This window comes from Cydia strobilella, chromosome 13, assembly GCF_947568885.1.
Source record: "Cydia strobilella chromosome 13, ilCydStro3.1, whole genome shotgun sequence".
NCBI classification, from domain to species: domain Eukaryota; kingdom Metazoa; phylum Arthropoda; class Insecta; order Lepidoptera; family Tortricidae; genus Cydia; species Cydia strobilella.
Window position 1 is genome coordinate 9,031,225 of NC_086053.1, and position 22,508 is coordinate 9,053,732.

A 22,508-nucleotide genomic window follows, 5' to 3' on the forward strand; every position below is an offset into this window, starting at 1 on the left:
AACCGAGCTTGCCGGGGACCCTTAAGTATTTAGATTTTCCCTACCTAGGTTCCATTTGGTGGTTTCCATAATAGTTTTAAGCCTGCAGGACGCACTATGTCGTCTAAAGTGAGATGAATGGACACTGGCTTAACGTAACTTATTCAGAATAATTGTTCCTTTATAAAGGTTTTGACAGACCTCTTACACCATCGGTTGCTTATTAAGGCTGAATTGATTAGGATGTTGGAATGTAATCGATATACCTATCTATAGTTACACTTACCACTAAAGTGTACTAACATATAAGAAAATACGCAGAAAAAGACCCTTTACATCTCCAAAATTAATGTATTATTAAACCAGAGACTAAATATACCTACATCTCTATTAATGTAACGTTTGATCAGCTAGGTACTGGCTGTTGTATTTATGTAAGTTGCTATGTATTTATTGTATTTTTCATGTCCCTATATGATCATACATTGGCCCTTGAGGCCTACTTGCAGGATACGTTTTTTAAGTTTGATTCTTAGTTGGTTAAATAGCCTAGCCTAGCTAACGTTAGCCTTTAACGTTGCATATAAATTATAGAAATTTCGTCTGGTATGGCTGTGATCCGAGTGGCCTAGTAGAACCGTCTGCTGTTGATACGAATGGACTCCGGTTTAACTTTGAACCCAGCCTTGGGCACTGGATGCCCTTGACAATGTTTCTTTCGTATATGATATCTTTATCGGTTTACAGCCACGTAAGCATTTCAAGCATACATTTAGCTGATTGTATACTCGCATTAGACAACCTAGAATAAAAAACTACATATAATTATTTATATATTTTTTACTATTGACTTCATTATTTAACTATTTACAAATGTTTGGTATTAGGATAATTTACTAAATTAGGAATGCACAATAGAGGTAAATTCTCACAATTGATTTATACCTAGACTTAAAGTTTACACATAAATTAAATAAAATTAACAATCTAGCTTTGTAAATGCTTAAAATACTTTGTCAAATCCAATACTTGTTTGCTGCATTGGATGGATTGGAGTAGTTGTGCTGGGTGAGCGGATCCGGGATGTTCGGGAAGGCGTACGGCTCGTTCATGTACTTGTACTCGCCGGACAGCCCCGCCAGGCTCATGTTCAAGGAGTTGTGGGACGGGCTCCAATTAGAAGCCGGCGCGGGGCCGTCAGGCACCTTCGAATAATCAGCAGGTACTTTATAGTCGCTCGGTGGTAACGCTTTGCTATACTCCTCAGTCGGTTTGACGAAGCCGTCTTCTCTAGGCTCGATTATTTCATCACTAGCTACTTTATCATCATCGTCTTTGGGCAAATAATTAACAGGCTTATTGTAAACGTCGTATCTTGCGTAGTCATTTCTTGGTACTCCTGGATCTAGTATTTGACTATGCGGTGATCCATTAGTGCCGCCCACTAAGTGGCTAAACGTGGTCCCGGAAGTGCTCGGAAATGCGGCACTTTGGAATGCTTGGTTCAAATGTTGGGATTGCGCCATTAGTTGGTTGTAGTTGGCGTATTTCTGGTGATGCCAGGCGTCGGGATGTTGAGGGTGGTGCTGCGAGAGACTGGGTATGTCGCCGGCGGGGTACGGGCAGGGGATCTGCGGCATGGGTAGTGTCGAATAGCCGGTTAAACTTGGAGCAGTGTTGGAACCGGTGTGCTTCCGCAGTCGTGCTCGTCGGTTTGAGAACCATACCTGAAAGTAAGATAAATACTGCTTTACATTCTTTGCGCATGTTTACACACTTTTAGTTCAGTTTCAGTTACTTTATTCATAACGAAAGTTACATGTCAATTTTAGTGTTATATTTACATGAAATACATATATATCGAATTTTTAATTATTATAAGTTAGGAGCATTTAAAACTTTGTTTGGAGTTTATTTTTAGCTCTTAAACTCTTACTATTATCAAAAAATCGAAAAAAGTCGAAGGGGCATACATAATCACACTTTCTATAATGTTAATATATCCAGAGGAAAGTGGGGACTACGTTTGTATGGAGAAGTGGTCTTCCCCCTACCTCTTAAAAGCGCCCGGTTAGGCCGCTTTATATACTTCCGTTGTTTTCATCGAACAACGGAGCGTGTACGAGATTACGTTCAGTTTTGTATGTGGCTGCCGACAACTCTAAGAAAACTAGACATCGTCGCCTAACACGGACAATAAAATTCTGCTGTTAAAACAACGGACATATGCAAGTGACTTAAGGTTATCACATCCAACAGCCGAGCAAGTTATTTACATATTAAAATGCTTCGGGATTGACGACATCTTAGTCAATATACAAATTTTAAAAATTACAATATCCAGGATTTTATTCGTCAAGTCACTTACCTTAATTTAGTCGAATTGAGGCTGTATTTTCAATATCACTTTTAATTCTGAAGTACTTATCCATATACGGGTGGCTTGACTGTGTAAAGGTCCAAGAATCCATTCAACATATGAGATTTTAATCATTTCAATTTTTCTTATGCAACTGAACAACTTAAAATAAAAGATTTCTTAGAATATGAATATAATTAATGCCTGAATGGAAAACGTTGGCAAAGTAACTCGAGGAATTATCGCGAGACGTGTAGGCGTAGGTAAGTATTTCAGTGTATAGTGGCTACAACCGCATGGTGCTTGAATCAATATCATATTTTGTCAACAAATTGTGTATTTGGTATCAATTAAAATGTGTTTGCATTGAACTCTTGCTGATTCTTGCTGATTGCTGACTCTTGATGCTGTCTTGAGATAGCGGATCAAGGTGGATCAATTATTAACCTAGTTTTAAGACCTGTAACTAACCCTTTTTTTGCAAATAAATCTGAATCTGCCAGTTAGAAAATTTGAAGTGCTTGTCATGCTTAAATAGACATCAATTAAAGTAGTGATGCGGCAAGTAATTTAGGTATTATGCCACGTTTATAAAATTGTATTTAACAATTTTTTTAACAGCGGCCTTTTCATAGTGAAAAATTTGATAACATTTCTTTTAGGTAATGAAGCGATAAAAATTACATATTCCATTCTACTAGTATATATATATTAAATATATTAATAACGGGTCACTCACGTGTTTTAAGTCGAAACCGAGGTCGTAAACGAGGGTAGTTTCTCGCCCCCCCTGCCGCCACCGGCACCCGCGCCGAGTCATCGGGCGCGGAGGGCTGCGGCCCGCAGTCTGCGCCGGTCCGTCACCGTCGACGCAAGCTCCTAATGACGCTCCTCGGTACGGAGTGAAACATGTCGAGCGGTTTCGACTTAAAACACGTGAGTGACCCGTTATTAATATATTTAATATGTCTATGTCTCACGGAAGCTTTGTTATTAAAATTACTAGTATATATACCTAGCTTTTTTCACGAGAGCTGGCGCGGATTTTATATGTCATTTATGACAGATTCGTACAAATCTGGCACCAGTTCCTTAATACATACACCTCTCGGTGCTTCATCTGCGGTATTTCCGGACCGAAACTTACGCCCGGGTATTGCGTGCTGTGGAAGGCTCGTTCTAATGGGTTCAGCTGCTCGCCCGTGAATGCCTAAGAGCACCTCTGTTTCTTCAATTTGAACTCTTGGTCTGACTTAGTCTAATGAAGGAACGAACCTGTATTCTAGCCTCAGTTAGGCCTGTCTGCTGAGCTAGCTCCTCCCGCGTGTACACGTCCGGGTACTGCGTGCGGTGGAAGGCTCGTTCTAAGGCGTCCAGCTGTTCGCCCGTGAACGTCGTCCGAGAGCGCCGTTGCTTCCGCTTCAGCGTCAGTCCTGGCTCGGATTCAATGTCTGATGAGTCGGAGCCGCGACCTGCCGGAGAACAATGTAGGGTTAATTCAAAATAAAAATTACAGGAAGAAGTTATTTTATTAGAAGTAGAAGTTATTAGAAGTAGATGCCTTGCCCACGGTTCTATTAAGTCTTCTTCTTCCTCGCGTTATCCCGGCATTTTACCACGGTCCTGGGAGCCTGGGGTCCGCTATTAAGTATTAGTAGGTATTAATTAACTTGAATAAAATTGAATTCTTTTTAAGCGGGACAGCAGTCTAATATATTTATTTATATGTATTGCGTTCGATTTTCAAACAAATAAAATCCTATTTTGTATAACACTATTTATAGATTTTTCGCGATGGGTCGCTAGAATTTAAAGTTCCAATGGACAAAAATGGGTTGAGTACATAATATAACATAATAAAAACTGTTCGGACAGTTTTAATGAAAGCAGTGAAGAGAGTTTACTTTAGTAAGAAATGATTTAAGTTCCTTTACTATAAGTATTAGAAATAATATATAGGACCAATAAATTAAAAGGACCTAATCTAAACCCGGCAATAAATTAGCTCGCGGCAATTTGTCTTCATCTGTTTTTTTAAACACGCGTTAGTTATTAATAAAGTGTTTTTTGTGAAAACCCACATCAGTTTTTAAATCGCCCAAATCAAGAACCGTCAGCTCGCGGGTCGGTCGATCTCATTTTATAAATCGGTAGCGGTATCCTACGGAAACAGATTAAAAAACACATGCAACAATACGCGGCTTTGCCCCAAAAACTGATTTTAAAGAATGCGGCTTATATTAAATAGCCTTTTGAAATAAGTCAAAATTGAATGAGATGGAAAAAATAGGGGCTCAGTGTGGCACAAGGAACACCCAGAGCGGCGGCCGCTTTGTCGGCGCCTTTGCGTTTGGTGACATTTTGGCACCATTCAATATTTTGGTGTTGCGATTTGAATTTACGAGCCGCAAAACGAAAACGCGAGTTTTAATGTGACGCGGTCGAATTTAGGGTTAGCGATGATTGCTCTAAGGTTGTTTATGTTGTAAGTTTATAGTTTATACCACAAAATCTGTTGCTTTGAATTATTTAGCTTATTCTGTTTTCTGTTGTTTAATGTTGTTGTACCTACATATATGTTAGCGCTGGGCTTCCTTAAGAGCGCTATTCGTAGTAATTTATAACTCGCTTGCTAATATAGATATATATATATATACTACTACATGTGATTTAAAATGACATTATTGGTTGTAGCTTTCAATGCGAAAAATTACAACCATTAATGACCTAGGTATACTTTTGTTTAAATATGTTTTCACGATTATAACACGAAATCTTGTAAATTGGCATTTAACTAGTTTTGCATTGCATTATCTGAGTAGTTTCAACAACTGAAATTTCTTTAACTTAAATCTGTGCGAGTGAATAAGAAGTCATTAGTTATGATATATACCGTAATATTAATTAATGGAATGTGTGCATGTAAGCATACTTGTGCTTATCTACCTTCTTACGAGGTAAACAATCAAAGCCATGCCAGTGGATTTGAAGTCTTGGTTTGCTAGTGAACATTATATTATAAGTTTATGTTATTTCTGTATATGTCCATTTGTACCCTAAATAAATAATTCTAATAGGTTGAAGATACAATTGGAAAGATAATAGTGAGAGCAATAGAACTGAAAATACATAAATCAACGGTCGATCATAACGCGACGGAAATACACTATTAACGTCATAGGTGTCGGAAGAGTCATTAAAGCACGAGGCAATATCTAACCACAAAAGCTGCGACACCGAATAAAAAACAACGCTTTGTAATATAATGATTTACATTGCTCAAATTCTTCGCTGGCCCGCGAGACAGGGACAGATTTATTTGGAGTCTTTTTTGTGCCGAGTCCTGATCATAACGTATGAGATTAAAATGACTCTACTACGTATCGAAAACAAGAAATCGTTCACAGCCATTAACGACTTTTAATCTTGGACTTAAAGATCTTTATTGCTCGAAGAAAAAGCGCGTAGGAATATATGAGGGATTTTAATGTTCAAAGAAAGGCGAGAGGTTTATGGGAGCCCTGAATGTGGGAGAGGGCAGGATAAACTTTAGCGATTGCCGAAATATGACCCCGTGAAGACCGCCGGCTTGGCTCAAAGTCATAATTTGGGAGTTGAAAGAGCAGCGGCGGCGGTTTAACACCTCCATAATCTGGGTTCATTAAAGGGCCGGGCTGGCCTTTGTTTCAGCGGGTTGTTCAGAGAGTAACAGATGGTCGGATTAGCAGCCACACTTGGGTCGCGCCGCGGCATGGTGGGCGTTTTTGGGTTTTATTGATATTTTATGTGGTTTCTTAATTAGTAACCATTAGTTATTCGTATATAACTACGGCGGTATACGGCGTAGCGAAAAGGGAATGTTTGAATTTGGGATGAGTTATTTTTAGTTAGTACCAGCTATATGCATTTAGGTAAATTTTTATTCATTCACACCTACATTTACACCTGATTTACACTAACAAAATGATTATTTGGTCATAAATCGGTGATTAGATCATCTTGAAGAAGTCAAGGATCTTTTAAGGAAAAACTAAAAGTCATTTGTACTCTTATTTGGTTGATTGTCGAGGGCTATTCAGTCGGTCCTCTTTGTAGTCAGTCGTATGTACTTCCGGAAAGGCTCGCGGCACGCCGGGAGGGCCCAATGAGTGATGTGATGAGACAAAATAGTGAATAGGTAGGTACTACAACTCGGCGTTATAAATGTCATACAAATAGATGTCACACTTAGGCCCACTTGCACCATTTCACTAACCCGGGTTAACCGTTTAAACCTGGAGTTACCATGAATACCAGTACAATTTGACACTGGGATGGTGCAAATGGCACTTACCTATGTGATTAGTTTACACGAGTGGTTATTAGGATCAGTTCTCTTCTACATTTGTCTACTTAGGTACTTGTTTTTTAAAGCTCTTGGTAGTTTTGTCCGTTATTATCAACTGTGTCAAGATTTTACACTAGTCAATTCATATCTTATATACACGGTTGTAGTTCCTATTAAGGAACGGGAACTATAAAATCATAAATAAATGCGAGGAAAATTATTGATCAAACTTGGAACTTTATTTATAAATAGAAAAATATGAATATATATATATTAATAAAGAGCGAGTACATTTCCATTTAACATTTTTACTATGGAACCTAAAATGCAATACTCAACTAACTCACTTTACGTGTAAGGGAGGTAGCCCAAAACTGCAATATTGCACCATTCTAGTGCCTGCTAATGATCACTGAGCTAAGCTGTGAATGGACAGACAGATAGGCACAATTTTTATAAGCATTGAATTGAATAGTACTTAGACACAATTAACAAGTGTAACACCCAGTGTTTTATTCGGTTGATTGTGTGTTTGAACAACAGCAACCACAAAATTTTGGGAATTTGTGGTTAATTACAGTTTTAGTTTAGGTACTTATTGCTCTAAATGAGTCCTCGATTGAATTGCAACGCAACAGGTGAACAAAAAGGCATCATGTAACCTGTCTAAATGGGAATACATAAAGGCGTCACGTCATGGAGGTCCCACGATAATGGTCCGTCGCGGCCACCGCCTCGGCGACATTAAGCCCCTAACGACCGCTGTTATTAAACAAATGCGAGATTTTATCCGACACTCTTTTGTTTCCCGTGAAAGTTACTTTATCTTTAAAACTTTGGATTACGACGACTTAGCGAGATAATGGAGAGCGAATGCGAAAGATTGTCATCAAAATTTGATGGCCCTATTTGTTGTACACCACACACACACACACACACACACACACACACACACACACACACACACACACACACACACACACACACACACACACACACACACACACACACACACACACACACACACACACACAATTGACTTTTAATGAAGGGTGGAAGACTCAATGCGATAGATATTACGATTGAAAATTAACAAAGTTTTAAGATGACATTCTGCTTTATAAAAAGAAATATCAGCGTATATATTGTTAAGTGAATTCAAAGTTAAACATCCGTCCGCTATCATTTACATTTTCTTTCTAGCGAGGCATTTAGAATTTATAATTGGATTTATATTGAAAACTGACAAGCACTCAGTCGATGCAGCAGATGCGCAAGACAAATTGACTGTCACACCACTTTGAACATGAATAAATGCTGCTAAGAGAGTCTCTTAAAGAGACATACGAAGTACATAATACATTGGATAACCTCAAATATATATATAGAAGAAACCAATTTCGAAACAATGTTATAATTTATTGACTCAAAGAAAAGGAGACCACCGATGGTTAATATCATATGTATTAGCAATCTATTTATAGGGTTTGAACCTAATGATCAAAGATTACGCAATGGGATTGTCCAACTATTAATGTCAGTCAAAAAAGTGCCGCAATGTTGCCTGCATTAAAAACGCCGACCTGTTTGAAGCGGCGCATAAAACGCCGACAGGGAAAGCCCGACGACGCGACAGGTACGCCGGCGACTCAAAGGACAATCAAACTTGGTGACAAAATGAGCACAGAATAGCAACAATAGTTACAAACCAAAACATGTTATCTGGATTGTTGCGATTTCAGCACTATCGAGTGCACTGCGGGCGAGCGCGGCGAGCTTTGTCGGCCCCTCGGCCGGCCCGCGCCAAACGAGACGCCTTTAGATGCCTCAAGAACAAACTCCAATATTTCAAACGCCAACAATGACGATGTGAGATTTGTGTGCGGAAATTGATTTTTTGACTCCGTGTGAAAGCTTTGACAAGTTGTAGCTATTAACGTGCAGAATAGTGTTTTTCTACAAGGGAAGTTATATTGTGCAACGTTTTGGGGCGGTTACGGTATAAGATTGGTTTTGCACGGAAGTAACTTTACCTACGTTAATATTTTTGATAAACATTTGCAGGTCACAAGTCTAGCATGGAAAATCATATTCATACACCTATACAAATAGAAATCTCTAGGGGCTGCTACTTACTGCACGACAGGTCGTTTGAAGCAAACTGCATTTTGCTCATAAATTCTGTTTCTTACTGGTTTCTTGACATTTAATTTTAGTGAAAAATGTCAGCATATCGCCTCGACTCCGTTTTACGAGTAGTGATCACTAAGTTTATAGTGTTGTTCTCAATGTTGTATGTTTACCCATAGATAAAATAATTATGGACGAACCTGGACGAGCTGGCAGACATTGGTTCAATCCAGTATCAATTTTCAATTTATAACCAATCATATTTTGTAACTAAAAAAAAATTCAGTGCACCTACATACAAAAAAATTAACTATAGTCCTTTATGGCTCCTCTACACGATGGCCCAGCGCTGGACCAACGAGATGGCCATGCGATGGTTATGGCTTTTCTACACGATGACCCAGCGATGCGTACGCACTATCACTGGCCCACTAACTTTGATTTGCGGACGAAAAACCGTGGCCATCCCATCGCCATCCCGCCGCGCCATAAGCCATCCGACAGTACCGACACCACTACCTCACTACACGCTGGCCCATCTTAGTGGGCCAGTATGATGGCCCATCGTGTAGAGGAGCCATTAGATTTTGGGAATTGACGTCTTGTACCAATCATGCGTCATGAGCAATGAAAGGGTGAACTGACCTCCAAGGATGCCGTCAATGCTGTAGTCCTTCTTGCCGTCGGGGTCGCGCGTGCCACCGCGCAGCAGCCGCGAGATGGACGAGATGCTGGGCGGGTCCGACACGCCTTCCTGTAACGAATTACTTTGTTTTTATAAGGCGAAGTTGGAAACCCTAAGTAAAATTAGTAATCGACTGTCATTTTTCAGATCAGTAGCCGTACCACGAGTTGACACTTGACGTTTACGTTGGCGACTGCGAAAACTCGATCGCAGTAGGTACATCTCACTCGCACCGATGTAGTCCACGCTGTCCACGTTGGCGCTAAAGTAAATATCAAACGCCAACTCTTGGTAACCGTGCTGTTGTAAGTGGTAAATTCGCTAACCACTTGATGATAAGACAAGAATACTATCAATGCAACTCAGAAATTTAGTTACTCATTAATTCAACAACTTATTAATTATTATCTATAAATAATAACTATTATATCTTCCAGCTTATATTTGGGTACTTCCGTAAAATTTACGATATAGTAATTAAGGAAAGGATTAATGCTTGAGAATATTAATGTTTCATGTTTTCATGTCTACGCCAAAAAAAGATGTGGATGATTTTGCGTGATATGACATTCATCAAGTATCTACGTATATTTTGCAAGTAATTTCTTTCAAATTTTAGTCTAATAAATAGTTTGAGGCTTAATTTACTACATATGTAGGTACCTTCTTTAGAGTCATGTCAAAGTTGTAGTTATGGAAATTTAATTCTAAATGAGGTTTACTTGTAAACTTGTTATATTAACTTTGATTACAAAATTGTAGGTACGTAATAATAATTATTAAGTCATTAATCTATTAAAAAATCAGAACATTCCTTCACAAGTCTAAGAAAAAGTTTTCTTTTTAATTTCATAGGTATCAGTTTTATCTAGGTCGATTGGTAATTTGTTATGTATTTTGGACACAATCACGACACTGTTTCTAGCAAAAAGCTGAGGTGAACGTCGGATATCTAAATTCATAGCCATATTTAGATTATATAAAAACGTGCTCTAGGACTTTTATCCGGTATTCCTAATAAAATGCAGATGCATAGTCGCTTACTCATCATGCAGCGGTAGGTAAGTACCTTTCCTGCGATGTAAATACCTATACATATCTCGCTGTTGTCGTTTTTGTCTATTGCTCAAATTAGCCGGCAAGTAGCGGACCGCCCACGGACTTACTGATTGTTTAAAAAAGTGCTATTCTAGTTTTAAACTATTTCGCGACTGTTTTTGTCTTTCGACAAAAACAATTGCCGCACTTTTTATGTCTGTAATCGTTGAAAAATCTTTCGAAAGAATTATACAATTAAATCAAAACTCTTACTGGCGTTTATACGTACATATACTCGTACGAATTCTCACGATAATAAAATAAAACAAGTTCACGCTAGGTTAATTTTTGATATTTTGTGAAAGTAAAGGCATGTGGCTATATGTTTGTTTTCTAAAGTCACACAAATGCCGCAAATGATCTTAAAACAGTTTTTTAGTTACGCTTCATTTTAATTACTCGAAGAACTCTTGGGTAAATTTAGACCTCAGTAACGCTTAATTTTCTTGGGTTATGAGATACCACGTTGAAATAAAAATAAATGTTATGTTAGAGTCGTAAGCATCTATTCTACCAAAATTAAAATGAAAATTGAATTTAATTACTAATGACTCTCTCGCTTTAGTTCACGATAAAGATTATGTGTAAGAGCAGGAAGTAAGTTGCTAATCCAATGCATATATGAAATTTTTGTCCTTGTGGAATAGAGACCCGTACAAAGCTCGCAAGTTTTTAAATTTAATTACAGAGAGGTAGGAAAATTTATTCTGAATGAATGTTGCTCTATGTTAAGCAAGCAGGGATGTTTTAATTTAAAGGATTATAGCATTCTGGACTTTAAAGGAATACCTAAATAAACATGTAACTAAGCAGGATAAGGGGAGCACAAAGGGGACTGAAGCTTTGAAGTTATAAAAGTATGTAAATACGAGTAGGTTCCATGAGATTATAATAGAAATGTTCTATACATATAGTGCGTAATACAATAACGTCTACTATGATGGTAAATATTTGTATAGTATAGCAATAAATACATAATTTGTTCATGGATATAGGTAATAAAATAGGTATCAATAATGTTTTCTATAAATAAGTTTAGTCGTTTTCTCAGCATGTACTTGTAGTACAAAAGTAATTTAAGGAACAATAAGTACCATTACCTAGATAACATTATTAACTAATAATTCTTTAAAACACGCCTGTTTGTAAAAGTAGGTTAAATATATAATTTACTTATATAGGTTTTAGTTTTTTGAGAATATTTCTAAAATAAACCAAGAGCATCCGTGTTGTTTGTATGTCTATTATAGACGGTCAGCCTTCCTTAAGAATACCTATCAAAGCTTTATACACTAGGTATTTACAAACATACAGTACCTACTTTTTTGTTTCTAAATTAAATAGTTCGTAGAAGTAGAAAATTTACGTAACTAATAATCCTTCATACACCAATTTTCGCGTTAAATTGAAAACGATATTTTATTCCCAATGAATATGCATAATATTTGCAAATATTTAAATTCAATAATTAAATATATAATGATAGTTTATTTTTTAAGTGGGCATGTTACGATGAGCTTATGAACGTCAGATAAAGCTACTATCTAGTATGAATGGTCAATACGTACCTTTATCAATTTCTCCCGAATCTCCCAGGAGAATATCCCCGGATTCTGACGTTTAAGCTCCTCGATCCTCGCCTCTACCTCAGGAGTGGCGACGCGCGGTTTGGAGCCCCCAATCACGCCAGGCCTTATGGACCCGGTCTCCTAGACGAGACGCAAGTTCAGTTAGTCTTTTTAATCGATATTGTAAAAATGTGGCTTTCCATCACAGAAGGGTCCTTATGCTTCAAGTGGAATCAGGTCTTTTTGGAGTTTACTCCTTAAGAATCGATTTTCTTATATAAGCCCAGGGTATGAAAATGTATGGTGAGTCAAATGAAATGGTGGTCAAATGTCACATGTCACACGTTATGTTTAACAACTTATTTTGCGCATCCCCTGGCAATGGCTGTATGGAAACACTTTATTTATTCAATGTTAACAACAACTGTCAATTTTTCGGGGTTTTCATCTTAAATTTTATTTTGTATTTTATATTGAAAGAGTAAACTCCAGTCGTGCGTCGGAGCTGGCACACACACTTTTTTTTATCTAAAATTCCAACAGAGGTTCTGATAGATGATGATGTTATTTGCACATGAAGCACAAGGACCCTTTTCTGAAGGAAAACCACAAATATTAGCCTTGGATTATTTAGATTGTATAGAAGACGCGTACGATATGAAGTCAAAGCAAAGTAAGTAATTGTAATACATATACAAAAAAAACCGGTAAAAGAAGAGCCAGCTGCTACGCGATTATTTGATGGCTTTACGGCTTTTTCTAATAAACTTTGGGCCTGTGTAACAAGTTGACAGAGTTTATGTTTTTGGATCTTTGTAAGGTATCCTAATGCACCATGAAAAGTAAATTTGCGCTTTAGGTAAATTAGAGATAAATTTATGCCTTGCTATTTATAAATTGATCCCTTGAAGGGAGAGCATTAAAAAGCCACGTTAATACAGTAGGTACCTATATTGTACAATAGAATAGAATAGTTTTTATTCGTAAACACACAGACAATAGACATACATTAAAAGAACATAGTGAAAATAAAGTGTCACAAAATGCCCCCATCTCAGTATGGTGCTGGCGACTTCCAGCGCTGATCTTCCGATGAGACCATCAAGTGAGAATCACGGAAGGCACTACTACTACTACACTACGTACTGGTACTAGTTGTACTGGTCTACGTATATCTCTGAAAACCTCCATGCCAGTGCTCTCATTAATTCTAACGCAAAACATATCGTAATTTTCTGGCTGGTTTGCGTGCGTTTAGAGCTCTACATACATATTAATGAACGAGGTAGTTACCAAAAGCTAATTTTCTCACAATAGTGGTAATAAACAGGCACTATCAAAGGTCGCAGCTTATACTCGCAGAGCGTGGCTAAACGCTTCCTGGGCGAAACAATCGCCATTATTGTGGTTTTGTGTTCCCCGTGGCAGCGTGGTGATGGTGAAACCTTCGGGGATCAATGGCGATTGTGTGACGGTTGACCAGCCGTGGAAATGCAAGGATTGAATCAAAAGTTAGATATAGAGTTATTAGATGAGTTTGAGCCAGTGAAATAAATTCATTTTCGCTTATCCCAGGTTTGAATTCGTAATCCAACACATTTTCCAAGAAATTCAACTTTGCGAGAATTAGTTTTGATTTAAAAATCCTAACTAAAACTAATTTTCACCAAGGCATTTTGCGCAAAGTAGTTTTAACTAGGGAAAACGCATTTTCACTTATAACGGGTTGTAACAAAAATAGTGGGGATTCATTCAAGGGCATATTCGGTATCGTGTTATGACTTAGGAAAAAGTAGAAAAAAAAATTTTTTACTAAAATTTTTTGGCTTTTGTATGGAGGGTTGGCCAACTTGGACGAACACTTGGAACATTTTTTCTTATAATTTTTCACAATCAGAACACGTTATTGAACATTCCCATAAACGGATCTCCGCAATTTTTGTTACACCTTGTATATTGATATTTTTTTAACCGACAAGCGAGTTACGTTCCGGCCACGCCCATTATTTTTATAATCTTTATCAGCATATCTATATAACAAATATTCATGAGCCAAATATAATTGACTCTTTACTGACGTGTTGTTAAATTTTCCGATTCAGCATTCATTATATCACAATTATTTATGTACATTTTTTTGACACCCTGACATTAAACAATAATGATTTGAAGGAATTGATGGGGTTTTTACTAGACACTTGAGAAACCTGTACCAATTGAGATTATTTTAATTTATTTAGCTTATAAAATTTCGCATAAAAAAACCTCGTTCTGTACACATGATTAAAAAAATAAAGTATAGCTTGGCTAACTTAGTGAAAATTGGTGAAAATCAATCTGTCAAAATGAAGTCGAATACAGCTTCTGGGTATTACATGAAATTGTCCTTCTTCATCAATATTAGCAAAAGGTATTCGTTAGGCAGGGGTACTACCTAAAAGTAACTTCGGACGCTAAGAATGCTGAACAATTACCAAAAACTCAAAAGTTATCTTTCACGACGAGAACAGTGTGTAGAGTTGAGCAGAATAGAAGAAAATAATGAAGTACTTAAATCAAATTAATGAGTGAGGTGTGCCACAAGGCAGTGTACCGTGTATTAGGTCCGCTGCTATTTTTACTATATATAAATGACCTTCCAAGAGTGATGAATCATAAGACACTTTTATCTGCAGATGACATTTCTAATAACATTTAGGTAATTCATGCATTCGGTATATCAGCTTTAGGTGTTTCGAGTAATAGGTATATCAGCTTTAGGTAATTCGTGCATTAGGTATATCAACATTAGGTATTTCGTGTATTAGTAAATCGGCTTTAGGTAATTCGAGCATTTAGGTGTGTAAATTTTAGGTAAATCGACTATAGGTAATCAGAGCTTAGGTAATATTAGGATAATATTAGGTGAAACGTGCATTAGATATTTCGTTCATTAGGTTTTATGAGCTTAGGTTAATGGACCATTAGGTATTAAAAAAATAGTTGAATCGAGCATAGGTGATTCGACATTAGGTAAATCAATTTTCGGTATTCTGATATGTAACCGTTGACATCTTTTTTTTTAAAGAAAAAAAAAAATGCTTAAAAACCTATCGCGTGTGGTATTAAATGAAAGGAAATTCTGAGCCGGTTCTAAAAATATATCACATCATTACATTTCAGTTACGTGTTATGTCTAACCCCAAGAAAGCAATTTGGAAAATATAGATTTTTTTTTTTTTTTTTTTTAATATAATAAAATGTGGTCCATCAATTTATCAATTAAATATTTAAAAAGAAATCATAAAATTAATATATAACGGTTTTTTCATCGCTTATATCTCGAAATCTACAAGTCGTAGTAAAAATTTTCTATGTAAGAAATAACTAAATAATAAAAGAGGAGGGGGGCATTAAAGGTGAGTTGTTTCAGTCAGGGGTCGGAAACCGGTATTTGCTCCATACAAAAATACTGGTATTATTACGTTCTTTTTCGTTCTTTTGTTTATAATTTCATTTTTAATGGGACGTTTTAATAATGCAAAATTGTTTCCCAAATACATGATTCAGTCCTACGTAATGAGCATAAAAAAAAATCAAAATATTGGGCTATTTCGGGGTTTTAAAAAAATACCGGTTCCGAGCCCTGACTGAAACAACTCACCTTTAATGCCCCCCTCCTCTTCCTCAAGCTCACCCTTCACCCATCAGAACTTTTCCTTACTTAAAGCTTTGATATTACCCAAGGAACATGTAAACCAAGTTTCAATATTCTTATTTTACCCGAATGACATTATACTCGTATTGAGTAATTCGACACCGGTATTATCACACTTTGTAAAAATGAAAAATAATAATCTTAAATAATAAATGGTTAAAAGAAAAAATGTAAAGATGACCATGAATGCTAATAAATATATTTAACTTAAGTTTTAATTTAATTTAATCCTAATATAATAATAATCAAAGGTTGTATTTTGTACCTTTATCCTAACAACAAAGGCGGAATTTATACACTGTGAAGGCTCTATCGGGTTTTAATATTCTTATGTATAAGGTCGTGACATATTAATAAAGGGCTTTTTGAAACATGCCTACTTTCTGGGCAGGGCTACTTTATATTGTAGAAAATATTGTAACACACTTTTTTAATTTATCTTTAATATGAGAAATGAGAATATAGCAAGTGACCAGTAAGTATAGTAATCGTGCGTTTTCGTTAAAATATATGACAACAAATTAAAATTAAAAGTTTTGCAAAAAATATATGAGTATAGTTCTTGCATTAAATTACATGCTTAATCATTTACGGGAAACAATTCTTCTAGGAAACAAGCCTAATCACTCCTACAACAGATATTTAAAAAATGTGTCCCCTCCCCACCTAGCGAGTAGGTACCTCTTGAGGAGCCGAGTCAGCCGTGCGAAACGCGCGACGTGAGAGCGAAAACAATTAAAAACCAATAGTTGCTGCAATACTTCGATGAAAAACACTAGATCTAGAAATTTCAAACAAATATGCTAGTTTTAAAATCGTTTATTTGCTCTTATTTACAGTGCTCATAAGGTGTAAATAATTATGTTGACCAATCGAAGTGAACTGAAGTAACCTATCATAATCGCCTCGCTCTGGTTTTTATATTGAAATCGACCTTTATAAATTTATAATCCATTGTGGACCTACGTGTCCTGCACGACATTTTAAATGCACCTACAACTAAATGTTATCTATAAGAAGCAATTTAATTGTGTAGGGTTTGCTGCCTCGCCGTCGCCCTACATGGCGATTTCATGATCTCTACCGAGTTTTTCGGTTATATATTTATAGTAAATGCGTGTATTTTCTTTCAATATCCAGAGAGAAGGTAAGAAAAGCGTTAGTTGAAATTACTCGAGGTGAAGTTTATTTACAAAAATTCCATTACAATTTGAATCGTCTAGCCTAAACATTAAGATCGATATTTGAACGAATAGTTATGTTTAAGATTTTAGCGCAATCATATTTTACACGTTGCTCCACATTTTCTATATATTTAACCAGGTGGAAAGATTTTGATGTGTTGGGATAATAAGCTACAAGAGAGAGTTTTAGTTTAAAGATACCATGTTGTCACATGCAGGAATTCCTAGTCTTCGGTCAACCTACGTTCTACTTTTTGTCCACTCATAATTTCCACGTTGCTCAACAATTTCCACATATTTGAGCAGGTGGAAGGGTACTGAGTTACAAGATAGGTTTAGGTTAAGAGGATTACTTGGTCTTTTTTCGTCATACTAAGTTGATGCTCACCTGATACCTGTTGAGGATCTTAGAGACGCATCCGTGCGAGACGCGCAGCTGGCGCGAGATGACGCAGGGCCTCACGCCCGCCGCCGCCATCTCCACGATCTTCAGCCGGATGTGGTTGGGTAGCGGCCGGCCGTTGATGAACAGGCCTCCGAGCTGATTGACGCGTCCTTGCCCTGTCGGGATTGGTGGAAATGTAGCTGAAGTTCAAATGTTTGATGATAAATTGATATCATATTAAACGTGCATTGCGTTTGGTCTAGAGCGCAGTAACATGTGTCGGAGCGCGACCCATTGATATTAATAATTATATAGGCATCGTAGTTTATAATGCCGAATTCACCACGGGTAGAGGTAGTATGTCATTTGTCAATAAGAGCAATTTCTAATTGCACCTTTATACCAAAAGTGCGTTCACAGCAACAGCGAAATATGTAGTACCTTCAAACAGACAACGGTTCGTAGAATACCGGGTTTTTATTTAATTGAACTGGAAAATCCATTAATTAGGAATACGTTTTTAGGGTTCCGTACCAAAAAGGTACAAAAGGAACCCTAATGGTGCGACTCTGTTTATAATTAAGGTGCTGAGGAGTTAATCACTACTGATAAAATTATTCAGAATCTAAAGCAAAAATTACTTAAGTAGGTATAGTGGAATTTATATGTAAAACACAAGTAGGTACTTACAGATATAGTAGTTTTGCAGTCTGAATAGAAGTCGTGATAATGTCATAAACATCACTTAGACACTAAAAATGTCAATCAGTCTTTATGAGTAAGTGGTTAACTTGGTTTACATGTGTTCATGTAAGAAGGAAGGCTAAACGTATTTATTTATGATGACTGAATGCAATAGAATAATTTCATGGTCCTATCAGTCCTATCGAACACTTTATTTAACAGAAGCATTAAAATTTTAATATCTAGAAAACTAAGGTATGAGTATAAATAATATGAGCAGGTTGAAGCAAAGGGAGTAAGTAATATAGGTATATTACCGTCAAAACCCGTTATTAGTAAAAACGCGTTTTCCCTAGTTAAAACTAGTTTTCTATAGCGCCTCAGTGAAAACGCGTTTTCGATAGTTAAAACTAGATGTCGCAGGGTGCCTCGGTGAAAACTAGTTTTAACTGGGCTTTTTCAGTCAAAACTAGTATTCGCAAAGTGCCTGGGTGAAAACTAGTTTTGACTATTGGTTCCGTAAACTACTGCGTTTCCGAAAACTAGTTTTGACTACTGAAAACGCACTTTCACCAGGGCGTTACGGAAAACTAGTTTTAACTAGAGAAAACGCGTTTTCACTGAAAACGGGTTTTGACGGTCACATATGCAATTCAAAAGAGACTGAAGTTAATGATATCCATTAGTTATTAAATAATCAATGTCCGGTACAACATTTTGTCAACCGGACGCCAATTACCTTTTAAATTCTAATAAGCATTATAAGCTTCCCATTGATTTCTTGCTTTAAACAGAATTTGTTTACAGCGTCGGAGCACTAAATAACGTGAAATGAAAACTAAACAAACCTAAATATTTTTATAAAATTCCTTGGCAAATAATCCTTCATTTTAAAATATCTATAACCTTAAAAAGTACCTAAGGCTCAAAATAATATAAATTTTATTATTTTTATTAAGTACCAAACTACCTAGTTAATTTCATGTCCACTTATTATATCTTATATTAAACTATATATATAGTATACAAAAAGATAAAGATAATAACAGGTACTCAATGAAAATGGCTACAGGCGTTTAAGTTACGAAATAAGAATTCCTTTATTTATTATTCACAACGACGGGACGTAATCGCGTAGAATAAGTTTAATTCGTTGTGAAAATTAATGAGTAAAAATCGTGAAAGTTTAAATCAGTGTTAAGAATTCCTTTTTTTTTCGATAACTATTGATCTATAATTGTTAGTAGGTACACATTCAACTAATTTTACTAAAGCCTTAAAGTAAATGTTATTAAATGCTAACTAAATTAAAACAATATCTACGCAGAGTTTACCCGGAATCATTGTTACTATAATTTAATACTCTAACAATAAATAGGACTGTTTGAAACACCTATCTACAGCTTTCAGGCAAAAGTTACCGCTTTGATGGTTGTCATTAAAGCGCTACTGCATTAGAAACAATCGTCAAAGCTGTACCTAGCTAAATTCGTCACTTGTCAACTCTAGTTAAGGCAAGAAAAAGTATATCTATCGCTGAATAAAGAGTAATGATATCTAAAGTTATTAATAGATACTAAAATATACCCTTACCTACCCACACATCCATACCATTTTGGTGGCGTTCCATAATGGTATGTCAGAGTCAGATCAGTTCCATGGGCGACGAATCAGGCACTAACCGTGTTTTAGTTCAGGCACTTCCCGCACAGAGCCGGCACTCGCGGGTCATCGTTCAAATCTACATCCATCCGCAGCACAATTAGCTTTCAACAAAAAATACCAAAATTCCGGACCATGAAAACATTAGCACCGTAAAAATGTCACAAATTGATAAATATCTGTTTACATTAAATTAACCGAACGAGATCGAAACACATAATTCAAATTGATTATCGTCCATTTGTATTTACATAATTAAAACGACATGTTTAATTAATTACGCTGTCATAAATATTGTGATCGAAATAAATAGTAGGTATTCGAGTCAGCGGACGCGTTCGTTTGTAGACGTCTGTCTTATTCGACTATTAGGCATGAAGCCTATCAGACGGAGTTTTTTTTTGGTTTGAAAAAAAAAAAGATCGATAGATCGCGTTATCTTTTTTTTCTGCGCGTGAGTGCAGTAGAGGAGGTTGTGTTGAACTGAGTGCCGCTGTGTTAGTACGGACGGGGTGTAGCGCGCTGGTGTGAGTGAGCTTCACCTCAGAGGCTGTAGTCGGTGTTTCGGTGCACACTGTTCGACTATAGAGGGATCTTTACTGTGTGAGTGAGTGCACGATACACTCCCACTTGTACAAATGTCAAGTGTGTAGTAAGCCCATGTGCCGAGAAATTTGGGACACCATAGCCGTCATGTCTGCCAGTGTTTTCGTTTCCTTAATATTTGTTACGAACATTTATAATTATAATATTATTTGTTTAAAGGCAAGTAAAAGCAAAAATAAATGGATTAGCATAATAATAAAACATTTAAATTATCTTATTAGCAAAAATTACTATGATATTTTATTTTATATAAGAATGAATAAGTTGATCCACTAGCCTAACTTCTTATTACATTCCATCTTATTTAAAAAATCTATAACAGCAAAAACCAAAAATAGTATTTTCAGTAGGTGCTGAAACAATGTCAAATATTTGTCACCCGAGTATTGTACTAAAACAGACTCTTGCGCCGCTGGAGGGGCGAGTTCTACCCACTCATCGAGCGCGCAACTACAGAAATAGCTGCGTCTCCCTCTAACTGGTAAAGTTTCATAAAGGCCGGTCGCTTTGTCTTGGTTTTCCCAACATCATAAACATTTAGGGTTAAGTTTTCAATGTCATTAATTTAAGATGCTTACTGATAGCACAGAACTAGTTAATGACTGACAGTGTACTTCTCGTTTGATTGTTTTTAGTGTGTTTAAGTTATGGTTTTAGTATAGGTTGGACTTTTAGGAACTTTAGGACTTAATGGGCAAGTATACATGTTTTAGTTTAACTTGAAAAAAGTTAAACAAAACTTACATTGTTTTTAGTAATGCAGAAATTGCAAATACACGCCATTGTTCATCAAATAAAACTATTTAAACGGATTATATCGAGTACAGGTACAGACAGGTAGTCAGGTACCTAATGAATTTGAAATACACCCCGACGTTTCAAATTCCCGTAGGCTCGTGGCATGACTCGGGACGAGTGAAGAATGACATTTCCGCACGTGCATCGAACGACTTTTTTTAATACAGTTGCGAAAAAATAAAAAAAACAACAAGTAAGGAATAAAAACAACATCGATTGTTGCCTTTGGAAACTTAAAACATGCTTGCAGTAAGAAAAAACGCCTCTTCTTTGACAGGCGTTTCGGCATTCCGTTCCATTCAGACAACTTATTAAGAACGGTTTTTCAATATTGAATATAAAAAAATAAACGTGTTATAATGATGAAGAGGTAAGTAATAAAATATGAAATATGTATATTTTTCGTATTCTTACATTAACAGTAGGTTTTTATGTTGATTACGACGTTTAAAGGAAACTAATATTAACACTCATCAATAAGTAGTCATGAATTGGAACAAGTATACATTTAAAAAAATTGGAAAAGTGAAAAGCAGTAGTTCGCGAAAACCAACTTTCCGCACGCTAAACAGTACGTACGTAAAGTAGCACTTTTTGAGCAACTGTATTAAAAATTGTTTTACTTCATGAGTGACTAGGTATCGCGGTAACCGAAGATAATATTTAAACGCCATTGATTTGATCTTTCACGTTTTTTTTTTTTTACTAGCCCATTATGGTGTCCCACTGTCTTCCACGACTCCCGATGTAGTGCCTTGAGACCTTGCAGTTGTTGAGAAAGGTGTCTAGGTCGTCCCGCCATATCCGTCTGGGTCTGCCGGGTCCGCGCCCCTCTTCTGGCATCCATTTGGTGGCCATCTGTCTGGATGCATGCGGCAGACGTGACCGGCCCAGTCCCATTTGAGCCTAGCAGTCTTCTCACCGACGTCAGCAATGCGGGTTTTTGCGCGCAGCGTGGTGTTCCGGATACTATCGGTCCTCTTCACACCTAAAGCCAAGGCCAAATTAGCCTCAAAAAAGCTCGGTGTGCTCAACAGATCGAGACAGTATTTCACGCCCGCCCACCGCCTACAGCTGTATAAAGCGCAGGTTCGCCCACACATGGAATACTGTTCTCATCTATGGGCAGGGGCACCCCAATACCAGCTTCTCCCTCTGGACCGCATCCAGCGAAGAGCGACTCGAATTGTCGACTGCCAGCGTATTTCGGAACGGCTTGACTCCTTGGCGCTGCGTAGAGATGTGGCCTCGCTCTGCATTTTCTATCGCGTGTATAACGGGGAGTGCTCCGAGGAATTGTTCGGAGTAATCCCTGCAGCTTCTTTTCGCCATCGCCCTACGCGACA

General features: G+C 37.0%; 1 protein-coding gene across 3 annotated transcripts; it reads right to left on the reverse strand.

The window, feature by feature from the left end:
• Positions 1-807: 807 nt before the first annotated feature.
• LOC134746670 (protein gooseberry-neuro) lies at positions 808-20,499 on the reverse strand. Of its 3 annotated transcripts, none has more exons than XM_063681179.1 (6): positions 19,690-20,499; positions 17,416-17,588; positions 12,147-12,284; positions 9,441-9,549; positions 3,614-3,810; positions 808-1,706 (listed from the first exon to the last, which is right to left on the reverse strand). In XM_063681179.1, the coding sequence occupies exons 1-6, from the start codon at positions 19,724-19,726 to the stop codon at positions 996-998; spliced, it is 1,365 nt and encodes a 454-aa protein (XP_063537249.1). In that variant the 5' UTR covers positions 19,727-20,499; the 3' UTR covers positions 808-995. The 3 variants fall into 3 exon arrangements, with proteins under 3 accessions (XP_063537249.1, XP_063537248.1, XP_063537250.1); XM_063681178.1 differs by having other exon boundaries at positions 12,147-12,287; positions 19,690-20,498; XM_063681180.1 differs by having other exon boundaries at positions 12,147-12,287; positions 19,694-20,496.
• Between the last annotated feature and the right edge of the window lie 2,009 nt (positions 20,500-22,508).